Below are 27,700 nucleotides of genomic sequence, written 5' to 3'. Positions count from 1 at the left end.
GAAATTCCGGATGGCGACCCTGTCCCCGCTAATCAGCGGTTTTGAAAGGGGTGCTGCTTCCCCTTCATTTCTTCTTGCTCACTGTGAATCGTCAACACGCATTTAACGGATATTCTCAGGTGCTGCAGCCTGTTCTACAATTCACTTTAATTGGAGAAAAGGCGTCAATACCTGTGAATCACCGCTAAATGCGTGTTGACGATTCACAGTGAGCAAGAAGAAATTAAGGAGAAGCAGCACTCGTACGAGCGCTTAAGCTCCTTCAAAACAGCTGATCGGTGGGGGTCCCGGGAGTCTGACCCCGAACCATCAGCTATTGAGGATAGGCCGTCAATTTTTACAGGCTGGAAAACCCCTTTAAGCTGTCAGTCCTGCAGACCTGACGGATTTCGATTTGACGGCAAGATACAGCTTCTATGTATACAGACAACACAGAAGCTTTATCTGAAAAAAAGGTTTTTTTTAAATAAAAAAAACAATTAAAACAGATTTCCCTCACCCCACACATTACATTGACACCTCTTTCACACGACAGAGTTTGGGCCGTAAAAAAATGGTCTGAGTGTGCGCCGCATTTCCCGGTACAGGTTAATGGGACTCCTGGCATCCTAGACATTTTATGGTGCTAGGAGCCCCTGCCTCCCCCCCCCCCAGAACTGCTGTTCAGTACTGAACAAAATGATACAGTACGGAACAGCAGGAGGCAGAGGCTCCTAGCATCATAAAATGTCTATGATGTCAGGAGTCCCGTTCACATGTGCCATGGTCGTGTGCAAAAGGTGTAAATGTAAAGTGTGGGAAATCTGTTTTAATTTTTTTTTTTTATTTAAAAAAAACACCTTATTTTTTAGATATAGCTCCTTTGCAACTCGGTGGTGTGCAACTGCACTTCAAGTTCCCCCTCCCCCACACAACATTCACAGCCAAGTCACCCCTCCCCCACAAAAACATTTTAGGCCCCATGCACACGACTGTGCCCGCAATCACGGCCTGCGATTGCGGGCACGGCCGTCTGATGACAGAGTAGGGGAGCACGGCCTGTAAAACACGAAAAAACTGTTTTTTTCCATAATCCCTGCTACAGTTCTACAGCACGAACAACCTTTCCTAGCTATACGGAAAGGTGTCCGCAGCCAATAGAACTGAATAGGTCTGTAAAACCGCGGACTATATTACGGTCCGCGGTTTTACGGGCGTGTGCATGGGGCCTTACACAGAATCCCCTCTCCCACACATAACATTACTGTTCCCTTTCACCTGTCCTGAGGTCGACGGAGGAATCTTCATCAGCTGCCTGGTAGAAGTTGCAGGCAGGAGGGGAGGAGAGCTGTGTGTCACTGCCCCTCTCCAGCTCTTTCTTCTTCCTCCGTCCTCCCTGCCTGCTTGGAAACTAGATGGGGCTGTGCAGTGCAGCAAACTGCAGGGTCCCATATTTTATTGCAGCCTGGTGGGAGAGAGGAGCTGTGATTCTCCTGCACAGAGTGTGACCCAGGGCAGCTGCATTATGCATGAGAAGTGACGTCCTATAATGCAGCCACCCGGGCGGTGGTCACATGTTCTGTGCAGGAGAGTCATAGCAGGGATTCTCTCCAATGCTCCCCTGCAGTACTCTTATCTCCCCACAGCCCTAAACTAATATAGAACCAGCCCGGGGGCACATGCTTCCCTGCCCCTAGTGAATCGCAGAGCAGGGGGCCCACCTGATAGCTCCCTGCTCCGCCATAGAAATTAATTGTATCTGCGTCCTGATAATGCATATACATTTACATGCGGCAGTCCCTGGGGATTCGGGGCACTGGGCTAAAAATCCAGGGCTTGGGCCCCGGATGCCCGGTGCTAGCGACGCCACTGGTAATATATATGAGAAGTGGCTCCAAAGGAGAAGCCTTACTTAACTATATTGTCTTCACTAGAGATAAACAAATGTTTGAAAACGTGCTGTCTCGCTGACAAGCAAATTTTCTTTTGTGCTGTGGTTTCCCCCCAATGGAGGCTGAAGTCTTTGAATAAAGATAAGTATTTCTGCCTCCTATATTCACCCATCGGTGAAACAGCGACAAGTCGAATTCTCTCCCTTAGCAATATTATTCATTGTTTTTCCCACTTTGAAGTTGTGCAGCCAATGTACTGTACACTATTCTTCTTGAAACACTTCCCACTGTAGGGTGTAAGGGGCTTGCACAGAGGATGAAATCAATCCTTACAGCTGAACACCATTTTTTTATTTATTTTTTATTCTACCAGGCAAATTGTAATAAAACAGTTAGAAACCTGATCAAAATATCAACCAGGTCTGCTGAGCAAAGAAAATTATTATGTGTGTCTCTTTAAAAATAAAAGTGATTTTACTGGATGTCTTAAGAACACCAAAACAAAAGACTATGACATTTTCCCAAGTTACAACCAAAAGTAATCATTCATAGATCTCCAATATCCTTTGTAATAAAGTAGGTTTCTAACACACTTCAGTTATGTGAAAACATATTAGTACTTACTGATGCCGACCAGTTTGTAAGATATGCTTGAATTATTGTACGTCCAGCATGCTCCCTGTGTCCCACATTCATTTAAGTTCCATAAAATACAACTGCTATCTATGACAACTCCAAATACTATTGGTCCTGGAATGGAGCCTAGAAGCATAGTAAAGAAGTACAATCATATCAAACTAAGGATGGATCTTTCAATCAAATAAAACATTTTTTTTAAATATTAAAGGGGTTGTCAATCTATTTCAAATGACAAATATTACAATACGCTTCGGTATGATTCTTTGACCTATAATAAATATAGGCCTCTCAACATGCATTTGAATTCATCTTAGAGTAGGAAAGTCTTCCATGGCGTAAAGTTAAGCTTCTGGTTTCTAATATAAAATCTGTAACAGGGCCCCTAAATTTTGTCTCCTTGTATGGAACAGAGGATAATTTGAGCTCCATCAGGCTGTAACTGTAATACCTGGGTGCAACACAACCTTTGTAACCAATATAATTAAATCCCTGGATGTCTTTTTATGAGACACACAAGGTAGACAGTCTACTTCCCTGGATGTCTTCTTATGAGACACACAAGGTAGACAGTCTACATCCCTGGATGTCTTCTTATGAGACACACAAGGTAGACAGTCTACATCCCTGGATGTCTTCTTATGAGACACACAAGGTAGACAGTCTACATCCCTGGATGTCTTCTTATGAGACACACAAGGTAGACAGTCTACATCCCTGGATGCCTTCTTATGAGACAGACAAGGTAGACAGTCTACATCCCTGGATGTCTTCTTATGAGACACACAAGGTAGACACTCTACATCCCTGGATGCCTTCTTATGAGACACACAAGGTAGACAGTCTACATCCCTGGATGTCTTCTTATGAGACACACAAGGTAGACTCAGTCTGTAGTACAATGCAATACTGCCGATATATGCAGCTGGCTGGATTACCCTATAGGAGGATTTGGGGAAAGGGCATCTGTTACAGGGTCACTTATATAACTACGCAGAACAGGGTGTATACATATGTAAAAGATGCATAGTTATTTGTTTATTGGGGACTCACAGTGCTATAGGAATAAGAGGAGGACACCTAGGGAGAGGCAAGGAGAAGACTGCAGAGAATGCTCGATATTATGAGAAGCGCATTGCAATGTACTGCTTCACTTTGTAAAAACAGAAATATTTACAGCCCTACATGACTTAAAGGAACACTAAACATAGAAAGAAAAAAAATGAAAATATATTTTAAAAAAAATCCAGTAAATCTTCTGCTCATTGTCCTGTGTCTGTCTGTAAGACAATTGGCTGAATTAGGAGACTTCCCCGTCTGCCCTATGTGCAGTAGGAAAAAAAAAATTGGAAGCTTAACCCCATGACAAACCCCTCCCCTCAGCTGTTCCCGAGCCGAAAATGGAACAGGTCAAAAGGGGATTAACCCCTGTGTTCTTTGCAGGGTTTCTATAAAACTGTTTGTTTCCTACAGACTGACAAACAAGGGGGGCAAATATATCTCCTGTCTGCTTATATTATTAATTACTGGGTTAAAGGAACACTCCAGTCAAAAATGAAAAATCAGCCAGCACATGGTGTTTATATATTCCTTACTTTTACGTTGTATAGACTTTGTACTTCCTGTTATCACATATTTTCTACATTGCAGCATCAAGTGGATGCTATGTCCATGACTCACCCAAATGTTAATTTTCAGTTTTTAAACAGAGTGACCCTTTAAGTGTTTATTTACGGCGTGGCCTACTTGATGAGTGGAGTCTAAAGGGCCAGACAATCTGTGCCTACAGTCTGCTGAGATATAAATCCAGTACTGAATTTCAAACAGATATTTATTACCTGCATAAAGATCGATTGCCTTGGTTATGCAGATATAAAATATACAATAATACCAGAATTCTCCAAATCTGCTTATAAATCTGCTTATAAATTGTGTTTACCTAATAACCGGATAAATGACCACTGCACGCCAAGAGCAAACGACCTCTGCTTGTCTGGCACACACCTGAAAGAATGAATTTTTATTGAGCAATAGATTGCAAAATTGAACGTATTTAAGAAAATGTTTGTAAATGTTGCCAAAAACAACAATTTCAACACATTTTTGTAACTTGTAATCCGTAGACCACACTGGCCGTGATCTGTCAAAACACACGTCCTAAGGGTATGTGCACACTATGAGTGGCTTTTACGTCTGAAAAGACAGACTGTTTTCAGGAGAAAATAGCTGCGTCGTTTCAGACGTAAAAGCTCCTCCTCGTAATATGCGAGGCGTCTTTGAAGCTCGTAATCTTGAGCTGCTCTTCATTGAATGCAATGAAGAACGGCTCAAATTACGTTGCAAAGAAGTGCCCTGCACTTCTTTGCCGAGGCAGTCATTATACGCGTCGTCGTTTGACAGCTGTCAAACGACGACGCGTAAATGACAGGTCGTCGGCACAGTACGTCGGCAAACCCATTCAAATGAATGGGCAGATGTTTGCCGACGTATTGTATCCGTATTTTCAGACGTAAAACGAGGCATAATACGCCTCGTTTACGTCTGAAAATAGGTCGTGAGGACCCAGCCTAACACCTATCCAATTCTATGCCCACTAAGTTTTTCCATTTTGAAATTCAACTCCCTTGCCCGCCAGACTTCAAACTCTTGAGTATTGAGTGTGGAATGGAAAGGTGTTTAAGGGTGGATTCACACACGGCAGATTTTATTGCAGAAATTTTTGCGACCTAAAATCATTTTCATTCATCTGACTGGAGATTTGTCAACCCCATTCAGATGTATGGAACAGATTTTCAGTCGCAGAAATTTCTTCAACAAAATCTGCCATGTGTGAATCCACCAGTAGATACTGAGGTTTACCAGTAATTGCTACTACACTAAATGCGTTGGGTCAGATTTATCAATGTATTAATGCATGGATGCATTATGAAGCCCCATTGTTTCCGGCATATACAAATAATCTGTTGAAAAAAGTGCACCGTGCTTCATTTATAAAGTTTTTTTTATTGGTTTTCTCAGTATTAGGGTATGTTCACACGGCAGCGTCCGTAACGGCTGAAATTACGGGGCTGTTTTCAGGTGAAAACAGCTCTGTAATTTCAGCCGTAAGGGCATGTTGAGGCGCAATTTCGCTGCGTCCATTACGGACATAAATGGAGCTGGTTTTCCATAGAGTCAATGGAAAACGGCTCCATTTACGTCTGAAGAAGTGACAGGCACTTCTTTGACGTGGGCGTCTTTTTTACGCCCCGCCTTTTGACAGCGGTGGCGTAAAAAAAAAGACCGTCTGAACAGAACATCGTAAGACCCATTCAAAAGAATGGGCAGATGTTTGCCGACGCTAACAAGCCGCATTTTTCGGACGTAATTCGGGGGTTAAAACGCCCGCATTACGTCCGTAAATAGGCCGTGTGAACAAACCCTAAAAGTGGTGGAAAATGTAGCCATATTCAACTTGGCGTTGTTTTTAGCCTATTCCACATTCAACAACACGACGTGCGCCCTCTGTTGATTAATCTGGAGCATCCTTTTTATTGCTTTAACCCCTTAATGACCAAGGACGAAAATGAACGTCATGGTCGGCTGCTAGTTCCCGCACCATGACGTTCATTTTCGTCCGCATTTCAAACTGTCACTCTGTGTAAGCACAGAGTGACAGACCCGCGCTGACAGTTGTCCCCGACAGCTGAGACATCAGTCTTGCCGGACAGCGGACCATCGCCGCTGATTTCGGCAGTTAACCCCTTAAGTGCGGCGACGGATTGCCGTCGCCGCATTTAAGTGGTTTGAAGCACATCAGCAGCCCCCACTAAGTGATCGTGGGGGCTACCGATGCTTGTCACGGCAATCGGAGGTCAGATAATGACCTCCGGGTTGCCATGCACGGAAGCCTCGGAGGAACAGCCTCCGGCCGTTCCTCCTCTGCTTCCTGTCAGTGTGACAGTCACGTCACAATGACAGTTAGAGTACATCACACTACGTGTGTAGTGTAATGTACTCTAGCAGCGATCAAAGCTGCAAGACTAAGTGTCCCCTAGTGGGACAAGTTAAAAAAGTAAAAAAAAGTAATAAAAATGTTTTAAAAAAAGTGTAAAAATAAAAGTTATAAGTTCTATAAACAATAAATGCTTTTTTTCCTATAATAAGACTTTTATTATATAAAAAAAATTAACACGTTAAAAAAGTACACATATCTGGTATCACCGCGTTCGTAACGACCCCAACTATAAAAGTATAATGTTATTTTTCCCGCACGATGAACACCCCAAAAAAAATCAATAAAAAACTACGACAGAATCGCAATTTTTTGGGTCACCACCGCTCCCTAAATAAAGAATAAAAAGTGATCAAAAAGTCGCATGTACCCGAAAATAGTACCAATAAAAACTTCTATCCGTCCCGCAAAAAACAAGCCCTTACACAGCTTTTTTGACAAAAAAATTATGGCTCTCAGAATATGGTGACACAGAATTATTTTTTTTTATAAATAAGTCATTTTATTGCGCAAACGCTAAAAAAAAGGACCAAACCTATATACATATGGTATCGCAGTAATCGTACCAACCCGCAGAATAAAGTAAAAATGTCATTTATAGCGTACGGTGAGCGCCGCAAAAAAAAAACCTAAAAAACGGTGTCAGAATTCCTGTTTTTTGCTCAGGATTGCAAAACAATTGAATAAAAAGTGATCAAAAAAAAATCGCATGTACCCCAAAATGGTACCAATGAAAACTACAGATTGTCCCGCAACAAATAAGCCTTCACACCACTCTATTGATGGAAAAATAAAAAAGTTATGGCTCTTGGAAAGCGGGGAGTGAAAATCTAAAATATGAAAGCAAAAAATGGATCAGTCCTGAAAGGGTTAATTCATTTCTAATGAAAAAACGTATGACAACATGTTGGGTATTTCCGTACTCGGGAGAAATTGCTTTATAAAAAAATGGTTGTTTTTTTCCTCCTTTATCCCTTGTGAAAATGAGAAAATGCAACATTTTAGTGGAAAAAATGTTGATATTAATTTTCGCTCCCTAATTCTAATAAACTCTGCAAAAGACCCGTGGGGTCTAAATGCTCACTATACCCCTAGAAAAATTCCTTGAAGGTTTTTCCAAAATGGGGTCACTTTTGGTGGGTTTCCACTGTTTTGGTCCCTCCAGTGCATTGCAAATGCGACATGGCACCGAAAACCATTCCAGCAAAATCATAAATCCAAATGGCGCTCCTTCCCTTCTGAGCCCTGCTGTGGGTCCAAACAGCAGTTTATTACCACATAGGGGGTATTGTCGTAATCGGGAGACATTGCTTTACAAATGTTGGGGTGCATTTTCTTCGTTATTCCTTGTAAATAATAACAATTTCTATGTTGTTTCAGAAAAAAAGTACATTTTAATTCTTACAGACTAATTTCAATATATTTAGTGAAAAACCTGTGTGGTCAAAATGCTAACTATACCCCTAAATAAATACCTTAAGGGGTCTAGTTTTCGAAATGGGGTCGTTTATGGGGAGTTTCTATCATTCTGGCAGCTCAAAGCTTCTCCAAATGTACATTGGGGCCTAAAACATTTTCAAGCAAAATATGAGTCCTGAAAGCCTCCGGGTGTTCCCTTCCTTTGGGGCCCTGCCGTGTGTCCAAACAACGCATTAGGGCCACAATGTGGGTATTTTTGAAAACAGGAGAAAGAGGGTGATAGATTTTGGGGTGTGTTTCTTCATTTTCATGGTCGCTTTACAAAGAAATCGGTCTTCAAACAAATACTTTTATGGAAAAAGTGAAATTATTTTTTTTTTCACCTGATATGCATTAAATTTAGCAAAGAACTGTGGGGTCAAAATAATTACTATACCCCTAAATAAATACCTTATGGGGTCTAGTTTTCTAAATGGGGTCGTTTATGGGGAGTTTCTATCGTTCTGGCAGCTCAAAGCCTCTCCAAATGTACAGTGGGGCCTAAAACATTTTCAAGCAAAATATGAGTCCTGAAAGCCTCCGGGTGCTCCCTTCCTTTTGGGTCCTGCCGTGTGTCCAGGCAGCGCATTAGGGCCACAATGTTGGTATTTTTGAAAACAGGAGAAACAGGGTGATAGATTTTGTGGTGTGTTTCTTCATTCTCATGGTCGCTTTACAAAGAAATTGGTCTTCAAACTGATACTTTTATGAAAAAAAGTGATTTTTTTTTTTTTTCACCTGCTATGTATTAAATTTAGCAAAAAACTGTGGGGTCAAAATACTTACTATACCCTTAGGTAAATACCTTAAGGGGTCTAGTTTTCTAAATGGGGTCATTTGTGGGGGTTTCCACCATTCTGACACCTATGAGCCTCTGAAAACCTGGCTTGGTGCAGGAAAACAAAATGTACTTCAAAATTTATAAAATTATTATTCAATTTGTAAGTCCTCTAAATTGCTGAAAATTTATTTTATTTTTTCAAAAGTGCTGCCAAAATGGAGTAAAGAGATAGAAATATATATTTAATTAAAAAAATTGTATAGTATGTGTGTACATATGTGACATATTGCAGTTAAAAATAGGGGAAAATGGTAATTTTTACAAAATTTCTTCCATTTTTCTATTTTTTAATTAATTTCCGCAAATCGTATCAGTCTACTTTTACCACTAAAATAAAGTACAACATGTGACGAAAAAACAATGTCAGAATTACTTGGATATTCAAAACTTTCACAGAGTTAGGGCGGGTTCACACGTGGCGGAATTTCACTTAAATTCCGCTGCGGACACTCCGCAGCGTTAATCCGCAGCGGTGCCGTTTGTCCATTGACTTACACTTTAATTTAGCAGTGTTCGTTTAGACGAGGCGTAAAATTCCGCTGCGGAGCATAGGCTGTGGAGCGGAATTTGGTGTCCGCAGCATGCTCTGTCTGTTGCGGAGCAGTGGCGGACTCATGGCGGAATTTCTCCATTGACTTCAATGGAGAGTCAAAATTCCGCAATGAAGTCCGCAGATCTTATGTGTGCTGCGGAGCGTATTGTTTTTACTACCATGACATTTCTTCATTCTGGCTGGACCTATGTATTTCTAGGTCTACAGCCAGACTGAGGAAGTCAATGGGGCTCCCGTAATGACGGGAGCGTTGCTAGGAGACGTCTGTAAATAGTCACTGTCCAGGGTGCTGAAAGAGTTAAGCGATCGGCAGTAACTGTTTCTGCACCCGGGACAGTGACTACCGATCTCAATATACATGTATCTGTAAAAAACATATAAGTTCATACTTACCGAGAACTCCCTGCGTCTGTCTCCAGTCCGGCCTCCCAGGATGACGTTTCAGTCTAAGTGACGGCTGCAGCCAATCACAGGCCAAGCACAGGCTGCAGCGGTCACATGGACTGGTGCGTCATCCAGGGAGGTCGGGCTGGATGCCGAAAGAGGGACGCGTCACCAAGACAACGGCCGGTAAGTATGAAATTCTTTTACTTTCCCTAGGGAAAGTGCTGTCCCTTCTCTCTATCCTGCACTGATAGGGAGAAGGGAAGCACTTTTCCCGCAGTCCGCAGCAGCTAGTCCGCATCAATTTTCTGCACATTTTGTGCAGATCCGCAGCAGAATCTGCAACGCAGATTCTGTGCGGCATTGATGCGGACAGTTGCGGAGGAAATCCGCCACGTGTGGTCATGCCCTTATTCTCTGATAAAGTCAGACATACCAGATTTGACAAATCTGGCTTGGTCATTAAGGTACAAACATGCCCGGTCATTAAGGGGTTAATGAATCTAAAATAAAAAAAATAATCCGTTTTGGAAATAGACTTGATTAAAAATTGTCTACTGTTTTGCCTATACAGCACTTATTCAGACCTATGTGTCTCTATGGGTATGGATTACAAACAAACCCTGTAGTCTGATGCATCAGTCATGTGTTTCTTTCTTCTCTCTGAACCTTTTCTATGGTCTCTAGGAGGGAGTGGACTAATACAGGATTTGTAGTATGTAACTATAATGACGCCTATAATTTAATTTAGACGTTAAGATATTCCATAGGGATGGTTTCAAAAAGACAAAAGGCAAAACAGAGACAGATTTACTCAACAGAAAAGGTAATTAAATGTGGGAGTTTGTACAATGCATAGACATTCACACCGCAAAGACATTTCAAGTTTGCTATATGTTACTAACCTCAGAATGGCCATTGTTATTGGTGTGGCCGTCATGAAGGTGGTTACAACAACGAAAAAGAAAAACACCATGAATAGTATCAAGTTACTACATGAGGTTTCACATTTTCCAGGTGCAGCATCTGAAATATTTAATCTTAATGATCGTTGTGCTATTTCACGGACTGGTTTCCCAACACATTCACAATTAGTATAAATCTGTAAGACAAAAATAATATCTATGTAAAAAAAATAATAATACAAACTACACTTAAAGAGGATCAATCCACTCTCCTGACATGTCTATTTTTAGTAAATACTTATATTCCCAGTGAAATAACAATGCTGGACCCTATCTTATTAAAACTATGCGTTGTGGCATTTCTCTGTTATTCCGCCTAGAAATGTATGAATAAATTGACAGCAGGGTGTTACCACTGCCTTGTCAAAGGGGTGTGTCCCTACAAGTATTACTCTGTCAGCACTGATTGGACATTGTCAGTCTGTGTAGAGACACACCCACAACTGGTTACACCCACTTGTCAATTTATTCATAAATCTCTAGGAGGATTAACAAAGAAACAGCACAATGTACAGTTAGGGTATGTTCACACGGCCTATTTTCAGACGGAATTTGGGCGTTTCACACCTCGAATTACACCTGAAAAGACGGCTCAATTACGTCTGCAAACATCTGCCCATTGCTTGCAATGGGTTTTATGATGTTCTGTTCAGACGAGGTGTAATTTTACGCGTCGCTGTCAAAAGACGGCGGGTAAAAATACGCCCACGTCAAAGAAATGCATGTCACTTCTTGGGACGTTTTTGGAGCCGTTTTTCATTGACTCCATTGACAAACAGCTCCAATAACGTCCGTAAAAGGCGCTGCGAAAAATGCGAGTACTTGCAACAACGTCTGAAATTCAGGAGCTGTTTTCGCCTTAAAACAGCTCCGTAATTTCAGACGGATTTTGCTACTGCGTGTGAACATACCCTTATAAGAAATGATGCTCCTGAATTGCTATTTTATAAGTATTAGGGTATGTTCACACGGCAGCCTCCGTTACGGCTGAAATTACGGTGCTGTTTTCAGGAGAAAACAGCTCCGCAATTTTAGACGTAATGGCATGTGCAGGCGTTTTTCGCTGCGTCCATTATAGACGTAATTGGAGGTGTTTTTCCATGGAGTCAATGGAAAACGGCCCCATTTATGTCTGAAGAAGTGACATGCACTTCTTTGACGCGGGCGTCTTTTTTAGGCGCCGCCTTTTGACAGCGGCGCGTAAAAAAAATGACCGTCGCTTTGGAGCCGAATTTTCGGACATAATTCGAGGCTAAAATGCCCGAATTACGTCCATAAATAGGGTGTGTGAACCCAGCCTTACAATTATTTACTAAAACAGACATGTCAGGAAAGGTGACAGGTCTTCTTTAAGGCTAGATACACACGAACAAGTGCAAACTCGGACGTGAAAGACAGCCGTTTTTCACGTTCTCACGGATCCCCATAGACTCAAGGGATCTGTGAAAATGGAAGAAAATAGGACATGTTCTATATTTCAATGGACCCTTCACACGGTCCGTTGAAACAACGGCCGTGTGAATGGCCCCATTGAAATACATGCGTTTGTGTGACGGCCGTCACAGAGACGTATACTACGGTCGTCTGAATTCGGCCTAAGGCCGGATTCACATGAGTGTGTTCAGTCTGTAATATACGGTCCGCAGGTCGGTCGCATTTCCCGGACTGAGCACACTGCAGGGAGCTGGACGCCTAGCATCATCGTTATCTATGACGCTAGAAGTCGCTGCCTCTCTGCGGGAAAACTGTCACGTACTGAAAACAGTAGTTCCGCGGAGAGGCAGGGGCTCAGTCCGGGAAATGCGGCCAAAATGCGGATCGTATGTCAAGGACTGAACACGCTCGTGTGAATCTGGCCTAAGGCTGTGTTCATATCACCGTCTGTGTTCCGTTGAGGGGTTCCGTCGGAGGTTTTCCATCGGGTTAACCCCTCAGCGGAAAGCAAACGGAAACCTCAGCTTCCGTTTCCCTAACCATTGAACTCAATGGTGACAGAAACCTACCTAATCTTTGCCGTCTTTCACCGTTGTGACAGGGTTCCGTTGTTTTGATGGAATCAATAGCGCAGACGACTGCGCTATTGGTTCCGGCAAGAACAACGGAACCCTGTCACAACGGTAACAGACGGAAACCATTAGCTAGGTTTCCGTCACCATTGATATCAATGGTGAGGGAATCGGAAGCTTAGGTTTCCGTTTGCCTTTCAGTTGAGGGTTTAACCTGACGTAAACCTCCGACTAAACCCCTCAACGGTGGGGCAACGGTTATGTGAATAGGCCCTTAGTGTGAGTAATATGGAACAAAGGTATTTAATTCATGGTACATGTACCCTAGCGATAAGTGCCGTGTCTCTAGTGGGTATGCACAGTGCCCCAAAGCTGCCTTCTACGCTGATAGGAGTAAGAAGTCCGGCAGACCGATACAAATTGCTTCTGTGTGTGCAGTGTGGATGAAGTAGGTCTGAGGGTATGTTCACATGGCAGCGTCCATTACGGCTGAAATTACGGAGCTGTTTTCAAGCGAAAACAGCTCCTGAATTTCAGACGTAATGGCATGTGCAGGCGTTTTTCGCAGCGTCCATTACGGACGTAATTGGAGCTGTTTTTCTATGGGGTCAATGGAAAACGGCTCCAATTACGTCTCAAGAAGAGACATGCACTTCTTTGACGTGGGCGTCTTTTTTACGCGCCGTCTTTTGACAGCGGTGCGTAAAAATAAAGCCCGTCTGCACAGTACATCGTAAAACTGATTCAAATGAATGGGCAGATGTTTGCCGACGCTTTGGAGCCGTATTTTCGGGTGTAATTCGAGGCTAAAACGCCCGAATTACGTCCGTAAATAGGGCGTGTGAACCCAGCCTAATACTGAAGGTAGCTTCATTTTAGAGGCACTGTGACTTGGACTGTAATAAGCTCACTATAGCTGGCACTGTAATAGGGATGCTGTGAATGTTATTGGGGAATGCTGATTGCCAATGTTATTCAAATACTACAGTTGGCCATTTTATGGGGGTACTGGGGCTCGCCAATGAAGTTGTAACCATTTTATACCTGTCCTCCTGACAAAAGTTGAAAATGTCTCTTTTGCACCAATGTTGACTACTTTCACGCTTTGCCCTATGGGCAGGAATATTGAAACAAATGGGCAAGAGAATTTTCATACCTAAATGGATTTGCACCAAAGAAAAAATATAAATTAAAAAAAAACCACCGCAATATTAGCGAATATACCTTATTAACATCATCACTGGATACAGCTTGGGAACTACATCCTGCATAACATGCTGAAAAATACTGAACTCCATCTGCACCACAAACCGGGTCATAAAATGACCGAGCACAAGAACAGTTGCTGTTACATGGAGCCGCCAAATCACCAGTAATTCCAGTCCTAATGATACATAAGAAAAAAAAGATGAGTATTTAATGGATGTATAATCCTTTACAGAAATTGGAATCAACTTCACTTGAGTAGAATCCCAAGTTTTAATATGCCAACATTTCCTTGCTCTACTAGGGGGATAAACCACCCTTAAATGGCATTTGTCACACCTGTTTGATTTTTAAAATAAATATTAATAAATAAAAAATAAACCAATGTTATAGAGCAATACATTTCAATAAGAATATTTACTTAAATGAGGTATCTAAGGCCCTGTTCACACAGAACTTTTGCATGCAGGAAAAAATCTGCCTCAGAATTATTTCAGGAATTTTGAGGCAGGTTTTGAAATGCCTGAACTTTTTTACAGCATTTTTTGCTGCGTTTTACGCCCACGGCCATTGAGCTAATTCAAAAAACACCATGAAAAACACTCGAAAATGAGCGTCGGGTTTTTTTTCTGCCTCCTATTGATTCAATGGGAGGTCAGAGGTGGTAAGAGAGGACAAGCCACCATTTTTTCCTGTGAGCGGCCAAAAGCCACCAGGGAAAATAAACGCCCCTGCCTCCCATTAAAATCAACAAGGTTCGATTTCGGGCCTTTTCTTGGCGCTGATTCCAACGCGGCTTCCGCATCAAAATCAGCGCCAAAAAACTCAGTCTGCCGTTTTTCAGGAAAATGTACTTAGATAAGAATTGGTCTAAGGCCTCATGCACACGACCGTAGTGTACACACAAAATCAAAAACGTCTGGAAATACGGAGCTGTTTACAAGGGAAAACAGCTCCTGATTTTCAGCCGTTTCTTTAGCAAATCGCGTTTTTCACGGCCGTTTATGGAGCTGTTTTTCTATAGAGTCAATGAAAAACGGCTCCAAAAAAGGCTCGAGAAGTGACATGCACTTCTTTTTCGCAGGCGTTTTTTTGTCGGAACAGAATGCCATTTTTCCCATTGAAATCAAAGGCGTTCTGCTTCTGATTTTTCGGCCGTTTATGGCCCGAGAAACGTCCAAAAATAAGCCGTGTGAACATACCATTACACGAAAGTTAGGGGTGTGAGGCCAGGCAGTTACTGATATTTATGGGTAAGTTGTTATGATGCATTATGCAATACATATACCCTTGGATTCATGCTATTGGACAATAGTGCTTTTGTGAATTGCGGTTTTTACCGCCATTACCCTTAAGGCTAGATTCACACGAGCGTTGCACATCTTGGACGTGAAAAACTTCAGTTTTTCACTTCCGAGGTGCATTCGTGCTCTGCACTGCGGGACGCGATATCACGCATCCCCCAGTCTATGGAGGAGTTGCGTGAAGCGTGAAAAAATAGGACATGTTCTATTTTCTCACGGACCCTTCACACGGTCCTTTGAAATAACAGCCATGTGAATGGCCCCCATGAATTACATAGGTCCGTGTGATGGCCGTTGTTTTGATGGTCGTGCGGCGGTTGAGGAGTGTATTTCATGGACTCCATTTCTTTAGGTTATTTTTATTAGTGAGTTTACACTGTTTATACCATGTTTACATTGGGCTTACATGCCCTCCCCCCATATATGATGTATGTTATATATATGACATTATCTTGATGATGTGGAGGGGGGACTTTGGTTTTCTCTGTATTGGTACAGTGTTACACAAAAGTTAATGGGAGGTCTCACTACAGGCCAATTTGCTGTCAGCTTATAGAAGGCGGCGCTAAATTATGTGTTCTACAAAGGCGCAATCCCTAATGGATACTAATGAGCAGCCATCTTAAGAAAGGTGTATTTCCACAAGCAAATTGGTGCGATGTCTTCTTTAAAAGTGATGGTTTCTAATAAACAATTTAGGATCCACTCCACTCTGGTATTGCAATGCCTCACATTGTAAATACTTTATTGGCACTTCCCATTTAAATTACATGTAATGCTTTAAGTAGCAGAAATATAATTTAAATGCTCAGAACATTTAGTTTGGATCAGTGGAAGAAATATGTAGAGCTAACAGATTTGACATTTGCAGACCAGACCATAGGCATAATATAAGAGACAGACTCACCCATTATAAGCCACCGAGACACCTGCAAATGGGTCATTCCCACATTTAGCAAATATAAACACCGTTGTCAAAGCCACCGATATAAATGATAATATAATGGAGTACCGCATGATAGTTTTACAGCCAAACTTGAATTTTGAGACAATTATGCCACCTATAATTTGTCCGATGGCTGCTGCTGGAATCAGTACACCTCCTGGAATTTACGGAGAAGGACAACAGGTGTTATATTCGGTAAGATATCATAATACTTATCTGACTTTTCAAATGTTACATACAAATTACCTCTGATTTTAACCCTTTTCAAATGACTAATTATGAGGTTGGTATTATTGATATACAGGATAAATTCTCATGCACACGAGTGTATTATAGCTTTGTGCGTGAGTATATTTTAGCCAAGAACTAAATCAGCAGGGTTGGATTAAGATTAGTGGAAGCCCCTGGGAAAAAAAATGTGGTGGGGGCCCATCCCACTTCTGGAACCCAGACCCATCTGACCTCTTATCACAGCACATATAGAAGAGGTGGCCGGCATTCGTGTGGCTCTCTCCACTGAAGTCTATGGGAGTTATGTAGACAGCAGAGTCAGCGACTCCCTTAGACTTCAACTGGAGCCACACACATGTCTGGCCACCTCTCCACCTCTGCTCAGCTGGAAAGCAATAACAAACACCCATCAGGGAGGGTGGACGATGGAGGCCTCCTAGGTCCCAAATATGGTGGAGGGCCCAGGGCACATGCTCCTTCTGCCTTCTCTATAATCCAGCTCAGCATATCGGATCCACTCATGAGATCAAAAAAGCCTTTCTAAAAGCTTTTTTTGGAAAATGCTTTCTTGACCTTACAGGATGGGACCCGATCTCATACTTGGCTCATGCATGGAGTCGTAATACAGTCATGGGAATGAGTCCCAACTTTAGAATGTAGCTGATGGTTTGCAGGTACAAACTTTTAATGTTACTGAATTTGGGGATTAAAGTTTGGAACTATTTCCAAAAGTAGTAATATTGTTTTGAGAAATACTGCAAGTGTTGTTTTGGCATACATAAGCCTGGCTGTCTGCTGGCATATTGCTGATGAGGAAAGAGGAGGCAACTAGGGCTAACTCTTTTGTTTGCCGATTTCATTCGCTGACATGTTTACAAGAGCCAATGATCAGGAACGAGCATTTAGACATACTCTTGTTCAACCGATAATTGGTCAGTGTAAATGGGCCTTTACAGGGCTACATATTTAGGTGAAAGAACAATAATCCCAGTTAGAAACCTATGAGATGATCATGATGTACTGTGGACCACTGGGTCATTGTTCAGATACTTAAACCCTACTCTAATAATTATCTTTAATAGCTGATTTATCAAAGATTATAAATCTTACTGTAAACAGTGCCAGCATGCTTTGCAGTACATTTTATTGTCGCTTTTTTGTTGACCATATAACCAACATGTTGTAAACCCTATCGCATATCAGTTTATGTTCTTTCCAAATTTACTAGCCTGGACAAACAACTGTAAAATGAGAAGTAGCTGCAAATTTGTTTTTCGTAATCACAGAGCAGAGAAGAAAGTAGAAAAGAGGGTAGTTTGAAATGGACACTAACTTTTTAAACGATTTATGTTAATCTAATATTATACCTGATATATATCAACTTTGTAACTAAAGGCCCTTTTACACGGTCCAATTATCGGGCAAAAGATAGTTCATAGAATGCTCGTTGCAAATAGGGCAGCGGTCAGCAGATGAACGAGCAAATGCTCGTTCATCTGCTGATCATATCATTTTAAAAAAGTAAAATATTATCGTTGTCAGCAGCACCTCTCCCTGTGTAAACATGATAATAAAGTATGGGGAGGAGCGATCATCCCCATACTAGCTCCTTGTGAAAGAAGCAAATGTGCGCCGATCAACGAGCTGTCTTGTTGATCGGCGCTTGTTTACACGTCCCAGGACCGGCCGTGTAAGAGGACATTTACTATTAAAATTGTCTCCCTTCCTGTAATCTGCTGTCCACTCCTGGTTCTCAAGTAAAATCTATCTCTAGTTATAGAGCAGAGGAGATGAACTACAGGAAGTGGGGTGGAGGAGAAGAGAGAGAGGAGACACAGACGTGTTGCCCAAAGAAGTCTATGGGAAGGGGAGGGGGAGCAGGAGGAGGGAGCAGGAGCAGCGTCAGAGACACACCGACAGACGCTCTGCCCATACAAGTCTATGGAGAAGGGCAACAGAAGGAGGGAACAGTAGCAGAGAAAGAGACAGACACGCTACCAATATAGGTCATTGAGTGGGAAGGGGGAGTAGGAGGAGGATGCAGAGGGAGAAAGACATCGACGCGCTGCCAATAAAAGTATATGAAGATGGAAGAGGGAGCAGCAGAAAAGTGAAAGAGACACATATACACTGCCCATAAAAGTTTATGGGGGGGGAGCAGGACTAGTGAGCAGGGGCATAGAGCGAGACACAGACACGCTGTCCACAGAAGTCTATAGAGAGGGGATGGGGCAGGAGGAGGGAGAAGGAGCAGAGTAAGAGACACAGGCACACTGCCCAAAAAGTCTATGGAGACTGGAGGGAAAGCAGGAAGAGAAAGCAGAGTTAGAGAGAGACAAAGACTCTTCTGCCCATAGAAGTCCATGTAGAGAGAAAGGGGGAGCAGGGGTAAAGAGTAGGAGCAGAGCGAGAGACACAGATTCAGCTGCACATATAAATCTTTGGAGAGGGGAGGGAAGAGCAAGGATAGAGAGGAGAAACAAGCTTTTGGTAAGAGTTATGTGTCACCGCAGTCCTGGATTCCCTAGCTACACTGCTCAGTATTGCTGTATAATCTTCTCCTTGCTGCAGCTCAATGGTGAATCACCATTGAGGCTTCCATGGGGCCTATGGGAGTCGGCCGGTTCGCCCCGGTTCTTCCAAACCGATTACAGCTGGTTCAGAGAATCTGGTAGAAGCAGGACCCAGAACTGGTGCCCTGCACTCCTTAGGACGCGGAATTCATTTATTAGTGTAGCACTAGTAAGGCACGGCAACTCTCAATTCCCTACCTCGTCATCCGGTACTTTAGCAATGATGCAGGCGGCGTGATGATGTCATACCGCCGCCTACATCATTCCCCTGGATGAGGCTTGGTCTCTGTCCAGGCCTGCATCGCTGAAGAACGGCACGGGAATGGGGAAAGGTGAGCATGTAATGTTTTTGTTTTTTTGAGTAGGCAGTGTTAGGGTCCAGAGTCTCCATGGGGGCACTATCTGTAGGGGGCTCTATGAGGAGCACTATCTACATCAGGCATTGTTAGAGACACGACCTACAGGGGGAACTATGTAAATGGTGCTTTACTTTACAGTGTTTGACACAATTTTATTCAGGGGTACAATGTATGTAACTATTATATTCAGAGGCGCAGTGCATGGTGCTATTATATTCAGGGGCACAGTGTATGGTGCTATTATATTTAGGTGTACAGTGTATGGGGCTATCATATTCAGGGGCACAGTGTATGGTACTATTATATTTAAGGGTGCAGTGTGTGGTACTATTATATTCAGGGGTGCAGTGTATGGTGCTATTTTGTTCAGGGGCTCAGTGAAAGGTGCTATTATATTCAGGTGCACAGTGTATTGAACTACTATATTCAGAGGCGCTAGTATATGGTACTATTATATTTAGGGGTGCAGTGTACAGACGTAGCCATCTTTAATTTAATTCTGATAACTTGCTGCAGCGTGATATCACATTACAAAAGCCATTGAAAAGTCATTGAAAAAGTCTAATAGATTGCCTGTCGGTTACAAAGTACACCAAAGCATTATATCTGCAATCTAAAGATCGCAAAATGAAGTCCCCTAGTGGGACAAAAACAAAAAAAAGTTAAATGGTTAAATAAAGTTTATGAGAAAAAAAAAAGATTACAGTAAAAATAAAACCACTTTTTTTCCCCAAAAAGCGGTTTTATTTTGTAAAAGTGTCAAAACAAATAATACATAAACATATATAATGTCGTCGCGATCGTAATGGCACCAACAATAAACTTCACACATTAATTAAACTGCTGGATGAACGGCGTCCAAAAAAAATGCAAAAACAAAGCAAAATTATTACTTTTTCTCCCATTCCCCACATAAAAAATAAAATAAGAGTTAATCAATAAGTCCCATGTACCCCAAAATAGTACTAAAGAAACTTACACCTTTCCCCGCAAAAATCAAGCCCTCATACGGCCACATCGACGGAAAAAAAAAAAAGTTACGGCTCTTGGAATGCGGCGATGCAAAGGGTTTTTACTGTGAAAACGTAGGAAAACATATAAAACGTTTATATATTTGGTATCCCCGTAATCGTGCCGACCCATAGAATAAAGGTAACATGTTATTTACACTGCTAAGTAAACGGCGTAAATTTATAATGTGAAAATCAATGCTGGAATAGCAGCTTATTTTCTAAAATAAAGTTAATAACAGTTAATCGATATATTATAAGCATCCAAAAATGGTACAATTGAAAAACACTACTCGTCTCGCAAAAAATAAGCCCTTATACGGCTATGTCGACGGAATAAAAAAAAAGTTACGACTCTTAGGGTATGTTCACACGCAAACGTAAAATACGTCTGAAATTACGGAGCTGTTTTCAGGTGAAAACAGCTCCTGAATTTCAGACGTTTTTGCGAGTACTCGCGTTTTTCGCGGCATCCATTACGAACGTAATTGGAGCTGTTTTTCAATGGAGTCAATGAAAAATGGCTCCAATTACGTCCCAAGAAGTGACATGCACTTCTTTGACGCGGCCGTCTTTTTACGTGCCGTCTTTTGACAGCGGCGAGTAAAAAAAAAGCCCGTCTGCACAGAACACCGTAAGACCCATTGAATTAAATTGGCAGATGTTTGCCGACGGTTTGGAGCCATTTTTTCGGCCGTAATTCCAGGCGAAAAACGCCTGAATTACGTCCGTAAATAGGGTGTGTGAACATACCCTTAGAATGCGATCGTGAAGAAACAAAAAATAATCCTTGGTCATTAACATGCAAAATGGCCTGGTCATTAACCCCTTAACGCACCAGGACGCACCGGTACGTCCTGCATTGAAGTGATTTAAGGCACCGGGACGTACCGGTGCGTCCTGGCTAAAAACTGTCACCCTGTCAAAGGACAGGGGGACAGAACTGTGCCGTCAACTGTTTATGACAGTTGATCGGCACAGTAAGACGGCAGGGGACCATTCACAGCGGTCTCCTGCCGGCGATCGCTGTGATTGGTCAAAGCAGACTGACCAATCAAAGCTCCATGACGTAGTGTATGTGATGGCGCTGGCTCAGAAGCTGAGCCAGCGCTATCACCGCCGGGTATCGGCTGTGCAACAAGCCGTTGTAACGGCCAGGATCGGAGCTAGGCTCCGATCCGGCCGATTAACCCTTCTATGCATTGATTCACGCGATCGATGCATCGAAGTGTCTTGTAGCCTGTCGGCAACCACGATGGTTGCCACGGGCGCGGGTGTCAGTTGTTTGTCACAGCTGACATCGTGCCCTAACGGCCAGGACCGGAGCTAGGCTCCGATCCGGCCGATTAACCCCTTAGATGCAGCTTTGGCTGCATCTAAGTGATTAAATCGTACCCTATGGTTGCCATAGCAACCGCGGGTGTTCCGATGGTTGCTATGGCAACCGTAGCCTAACAATCGCTTCCTAGTACAGAAGCCTATTAGGCCCCGCCGGGAGGCGAAGCCTAATAGGCTTGCTGTCAGTGAACAGCTGACAGCTCTAATACACTGCACTATGTAGGTAGTGCAGTGTATTAGAATAGCGATCAGGGCTTCAGGCCTTCAACTTCCCTAGTGGGACAAAAGAAAAAGTTAAAACAAGTTAATAAAAATGTTGTAAAAAAGTAAAGTTTCATGCTACAAAACACTATAACAGCCTTTTTTCCTATAATAAGTCTTTTATTATAGGAAAAACAAAAAACCATAAAAAAAAGTACACCTATGTGGTATCCGTAATGACCCAAACTATAAAAATATCACGCTATTTTACCCGTACGGTGAACACCGTAAAAAAATTAAATAAAAAACTATTCCGGAATCGCTGTTTGTTAGTCGCTACCCCTCGCAAAACAGAATAAAAAAAGGGATCTAAAATTTGCATGTACCCCAAAATTATACCATTAAAAACTGCAGCCCGTCCCGCAAAAAACAAGCCCTCCCACCACTTTTTTGACGGGAAAAATAAAAAAGTTATCGCTCTCAGATTATGGTGACACAAAAAATAAATTATTTGAAACAAAAGTGATTTTATCATGCAGACGCTGCAAAGCATAAGAAAAACTATATACATATGGTATCACCGTAATCGTACCGACCCGCAGAATAAATTAAAATTGTCATTAATAGCGCATGGCGAATGGCGTAAAGAAAAATTTTTCAAAAATCGGAATTGCAGGTTTTTGGTCACCTTGCTTGCCAAAAAAATTAAATACAGAGTGATCAAAAAATCGCATGTACCCCAAAATGGTACCAATGAAATCTACAGATTGTACCACAACAAATAAGCCCTCACCCAGCTCCGGTGGAGAAAAAATAAAGAAGTTTTGGCTCTCAGAATATGGCGATGCAAAATGTGCAGAGTGTCCAAAAGCTGATAAGATTGGGCGCCATTATCAGTGTGACAGCGACCACATGTCTGCGGATTATTATTATTAACCCAATTATTATACCCTCTTATTATACCCTGATGTTCTACGCACAGATTACATATACCCCCACATTATAAACTGAAATACCAGTAATACCCCAAAGAGAACAACTAGCGAACAAAACCCACGCTCCAAAAGCCAAATGGCGCTCCCTCCCTTCTGAGCCCTGCAGTGTGCCCAAGCAGCAGTGTACGTCCACATATATGGCATTGCCATACCCGGGAGAACCCACTTAACAGTTTGAGGTATTTGTCTTCAGTGGCACAAACTGGGCACAAAATATTGTGCACTAAAATGGCACATACCTGTGGAAATGTGCAATTTTCACTTTGCACCATCCACTGAGCATTCATTTCTAATAGAAAAAAAAACCTGTGTGGTCAAAATGCCTTCAGGGGTGCAGTTTCCAAAATGGGGGTCACTACTTGGGGGTTTGTTTTACTATTTGACCCCAGAGCTCTGCCAATGTGGGCCAATGCTGCGAAAATCACCAAAATAGGCCTCACATGCGCCTTTCACTCCTAAACCATGTCATATATCCAGGCAAATGATAAATGCCTTGAGGGGTGTAGTTTAGCAAATGGGGTCACTTCTCATGGTTTTACACTCTACTCTGGTACCTAAGGGAGCTCTGCAAATGCGACATGGCGCCGTACACCAGTCCAGCAAAATCTGCGCTCTAAAAGCCAAATGGCACTCCTCCTATTTTGAGCTCTGCCATGTGCCCAAACAGCAGTTTAGGGCCACACATGGGGTATTGCTGTACTCGGGAGAAATTGGGTAACAAATTATGTGTTGTTTTTTCTCCTATTACCCCTTGTGGGAAAAAAAATGGGTGCAAAACGACATATTTTTGGGAAAAAAAATAATTTTTCATTTTCACTGCCTCATTCTAATACAATCTATGAAACACCTGTGGGATCAAAATGCTCAGTACACCCCTAGATGATTACCCTGAGGGGTAAAGTTTCAAAATGGAGTCACTTCTCAGGGGTTTCTACTGTACGGGTAATTCAGGGGCTCTGAAAATGCCACATGGCGCCCAAAAAACAATCAACCAAAATCGACATGCCAAGTAGCACTCCTGCCATTCTGAGCCCTGCGGTGTATCCAAGCAGCAGTTTATGACCACATATGGGGTATTGCCAGACTCGGGAGAAATTTCTTTACAATTGTTGGGGCGCTTTTTCTCCTTTATTCCTTGTGAAAATGACAACAATTCAACATTTTAGTGGAAAGAATGTAGTTTTTCATTTTCACTGCATAATCCCAATAATTCAGCAAAAAAACTGTGGGGTCAAAATGCTCACTATACCGCTAGATAAAATCCACGAGGGGTATAGTTTCCCAAATGGGGTCACTTTTGCCAGGTTTACACTATTTTGGCCCCTCAGTGGCTTTGCAAATGTGACATGGGGCCGCAAACCATTCCAGCAAAACTTGAGCTCCAAAAGTCAAATGGCGCTCCGTCCTTTCTAACTTTCGCCATATGTCCAAACAGCAGTTTATTACCACATATGGGGTATTGCCATAATCGGGAGACATTGCTTTAAAAATGTTGGGGTGCTTTTCTCCTTTATCCCTTGTAAAAACTAAAACATTGTATGTTTTTTCAGGAAAAAAAGTAGATTTTCATTTTCACAGACCAGTTCCAATAAATTTAGCAAAAAACCTGTGGGCTAAAAATGCTAACTATACCTCTTGAAAAATTCCTTGAGGGGTGTAGTTTCCAAAATGGGGTCACTTTTGGGGGGTTTCCACTGTTTTGGCACCACAAGACCTCCTCAAACCTGACATGGTGCCTAAAATATATTCCTAAAAAAAGGAGGCCCCAAAATCCACCAGTTGCTCCTTTGCTTCTGAGGCCGGTGCTTCAGTCCATTACCACACTAGGGCCACATGTGGGATATTTCTAAAAATTGCAGAATCTGGGCAATAAATATTGAGTTGCATTTCTCTGGTAAAACCTTCTGTGTTACAGAAAAAACTGTATTACAAATGAATTTCGTAAACAAAAATTTAAATTTGTAAATTTCACCTCTACATTGCTTTATTTCCTGTGAAATGCCTAAAGGGCTAAAATAATTTCTGAATGCTGTTTTGAATACTTTGAGGGGTGCAGTTTTTAAAATGGGGTGTTTTATTGGGGGTTTCTAATATATAAGGCCCTCAAAGCCACTTCAGAACTGAACTGGTCCCTGAAAAAATAGCCTTTTGAAATTTTCTTGAAAATGCGAGAAATTGCAGCTAAACTTATAAGCCTTGTAACGTCCTAGAAAAATAAAAGCACGTTCAAAAAACGATGCAAACATAAAGTAGACATATATGAAAAGTTAACTAGTAAATATTTTCTGTGGTATTACGATCTGTTTTACAAGCAGATACATTACAATTTTCTCAAAATTTTGGTGTTTTTGACAAATAAATATTGAATTTAACGACAAAATGTTTTCAGTATCATAAAGTACAACATGTCACGAGAAAACAATCTCAGAATCGCTTGGATAGGCAAAAGCATTCTGGAGTTATTACCACATAAAGTGACACATGTCAGATTTGCAAAAATCGGCTGTGTCCACAAGGCCAAAACAGGCTTAGACACTAAGGGGTTAAAGAGGCTCTGTCACCAGATTTTGCAACCCCTATCTGCTATTGCAGCAGATAGGCGCTGCAATGTAGATTACAGTAACGTTTTTATTTTTAAAAAACGAGCATTTTTGGCCAAGTTATGACCATTTTTGTAGTTATGCAAATGAGGCTTGCAAAAGTCCAAGTGGGTGTGTTTAAAAGTAAAAGTCCAAGTGGGCGTGTATTATGTGCGTACATCGGGACGTTTTTAATACTTTTACTAGCTGGGCGCTCAGACGAGAAGTATCATCCACTTCTCTTCAGAACGCCCAGCTTCTGGCAGTGCAGACACAGTCGTGTTCTCGAGAGATCACGCTGTGACGTCACTCACAGGTCCTGCATCGTGTCAGACGAGCGAGGACACATCGGCACCAGAGGCTTCAGTTGATTCTGCAGCAGTATTGGCGTTAGCAGGTAAGTCGATGTAGCTACTTACCTGCAAACGCTGATGCTGCTGCAGAATCAACTGTAGCCTTTGGTGCCGATGTGTCCGACACGATGCAGGACCTGTGAGTGACGTCACAGCGTGATCTGGCAGAAGCTGGGCGTTCTGAAGAGAAGTGGATGATACTTCTCATCAGAACGCCCAGCTAGTAAAAGTATTAAAAACGCCCCGATGTACGCACATAATACACGCCCACTTGGACTTTTACTTTTAAACACACCCACTTGGACTTTTGCAAGCCTCATTTGCATAACTACAAAATAGTCATAACTTGGCCAAAAATGCTCGTTTTTTAAAAATAAAAACGTTACTGTAATCTACATTGCAGCGCCTATCTGCTGCAATAGCAGATAGGGGTTGCAAAATCTGGTGACAGAGCCTCTTTATGGGGTTAAAGACTGTCAGTATGTAGGGACACAGCCCTTTGACAAGAAGAATCGTAACACCTATTTGTCAATGCTCGCACAGAAAGGTGGTAATAACTAGACAAGGCGCGGCAGAGCGGAGGTGGAGAAGGGGTCTCAAGTTTGGTGGACAGCCCAGGGCCTATGGTCTACTTAATCCACCACTGCTGCAGCTTCCATATGTCAGAGGCGTAGCTAGGTTCTCCTGCACCCGGGGTAAAGATTCAGATTGGCGCCCCCCCCCCCCAACTTATTTCCCGACATCTCCTTCCCCCTCGCCATGTTTTCTTTCCCTGCCAATCAATGAGATGTAATTTTTTGTTCACAATTTTTTTAATGCAACTTGAGTATAAAAGCATTTCTACATTTTACAAGCGATATAGTTCTATAATGTAATTAACATAAAAATAAATTAAAAGAAAATAAATTAAAGAGGCCACACACAGCCCCCTGTAGATAGCGCCACACAGCCCCTCTCTTGTAGATAGTGCCACACACAGCCCCCAGTAGATAGTGCCACACACATCCCCCCTTGTAAATAGTGCCACACAGCCCCCCTTGTAGATAGTGCCACACACAGCCCGCTGCCCCTTTGTAAATAGCGTTACACTCCCCCCCTTTTAAATAGCGCCACACTCCCACCCCTTTTAAATAGCGCCACACTCCCATCCCTTGTACTTAGCGCCACACTGTGAACAGAGCGGTGAGCGGTACCCTACCGCTACCACTCTCCGCTCTGCCTGGTGTGACTTACCGGAGGAGCCGAGGAGGTAATTCGGCGCAGGCAGCGGCGGAGTTCCTTCTGACTAGGGTTGGTGACAGCCAGGGCCTGCCTTAGGTTGGATGTCGCCCTGTGCGGGACTCTCTATTGCCGCCCCCTACACAAACCAAAAATGAACCACATATATGGACACGCTGGAACATATATACTGTACATACATAAAGACAGATATTTAGACATACAGGCAAATATACATACACACATCTGGAATACATACAGGTAAATATATAGACGTACAGACACATATACGCACACACACCGGCAGATAAATACAGAGACAGGAACATATACAAATACATAAAAGGCACAAATATACAAGCACAAAGACACATTCACAAACAGACCCATATATTCCCACACAGGCACATATGTACACAGCACAGATAATGTAGTAGATGTTACCTGCAGTCCTATGTAACAGATAACACAGCGATAACTCTCTAAATACAGATAGTAGTGTTACCTGCAGTCCTATGTAACACCTCAGATAACACAGCGATATCTCTCTAAATACAGATAGTAGTGTTACTTGCAGTCCTATGTAACACCACAGATAATACATTGTGCTAAATTACAATCTCAGCTCTGCTACAATGTGTTATCTGTGGTGTTACATAGGACTGCAGGTAACACTACT

The 27,700-nt window shown here is 42.3% G+C and overlaps 1 protein-coding gene across 1 annotated transcript in view; it reads right to left on the bottom strand.

The window, feature by feature from the left end:
* The window catches only part of SLCO4C1 (solute carrier organic anion transporter family member 4C1), a 121,191-nt gene that overhangs the window by 8,040 nt on the left and 85,451 nt on the right, over positions 1-27,700 (bottom strand). The window contains exons 8-12 of the mRNA XM_075854840.1: positions 16,126-16,321; positions 13,933-14,092; positions 10,643-10,839; positions 4,447-4,511; positions 2,496-2,633 (exon numbers count right to left, since the gene is read on the bottom strand). Of these exons, the coding sequence (XP_075710955.1) occupies positions 2,496-2,633; positions 4,447-4,511; positions 10,643-10,839; positions 13,933-14,092; positions 16,126-16,321 (756 nt within the window). The remainder of the gene's footprint in view (positions 1-2,495; positions 2,634-4,446; positions 4,512-10,642; positions 10,840-13,932; positions 14,093-16,125; positions 16,322-27,700) is intronic.

Source organism: Rhinoderma darwinii, chromosome 1, assembly GCF_050947455.1.
Source record: "Rhinoderma darwinii isolate aRhiDar2 chromosome 1, aRhiDar2.hap1, whole genome shotgun sequence".
In the NCBI taxonomy this organism is placed as follows: Eukaryota; Metazoa; Chordata; class Amphibia; order Anura; family Rhinodermatidae; genus Rhinoderma; species Rhinoderma darwinii.
The sequence above is the reverse complement of the archived record's forward strand: the minus strand, read 5'-3'. Positions and strand labels throughout refer to the sequence as shown.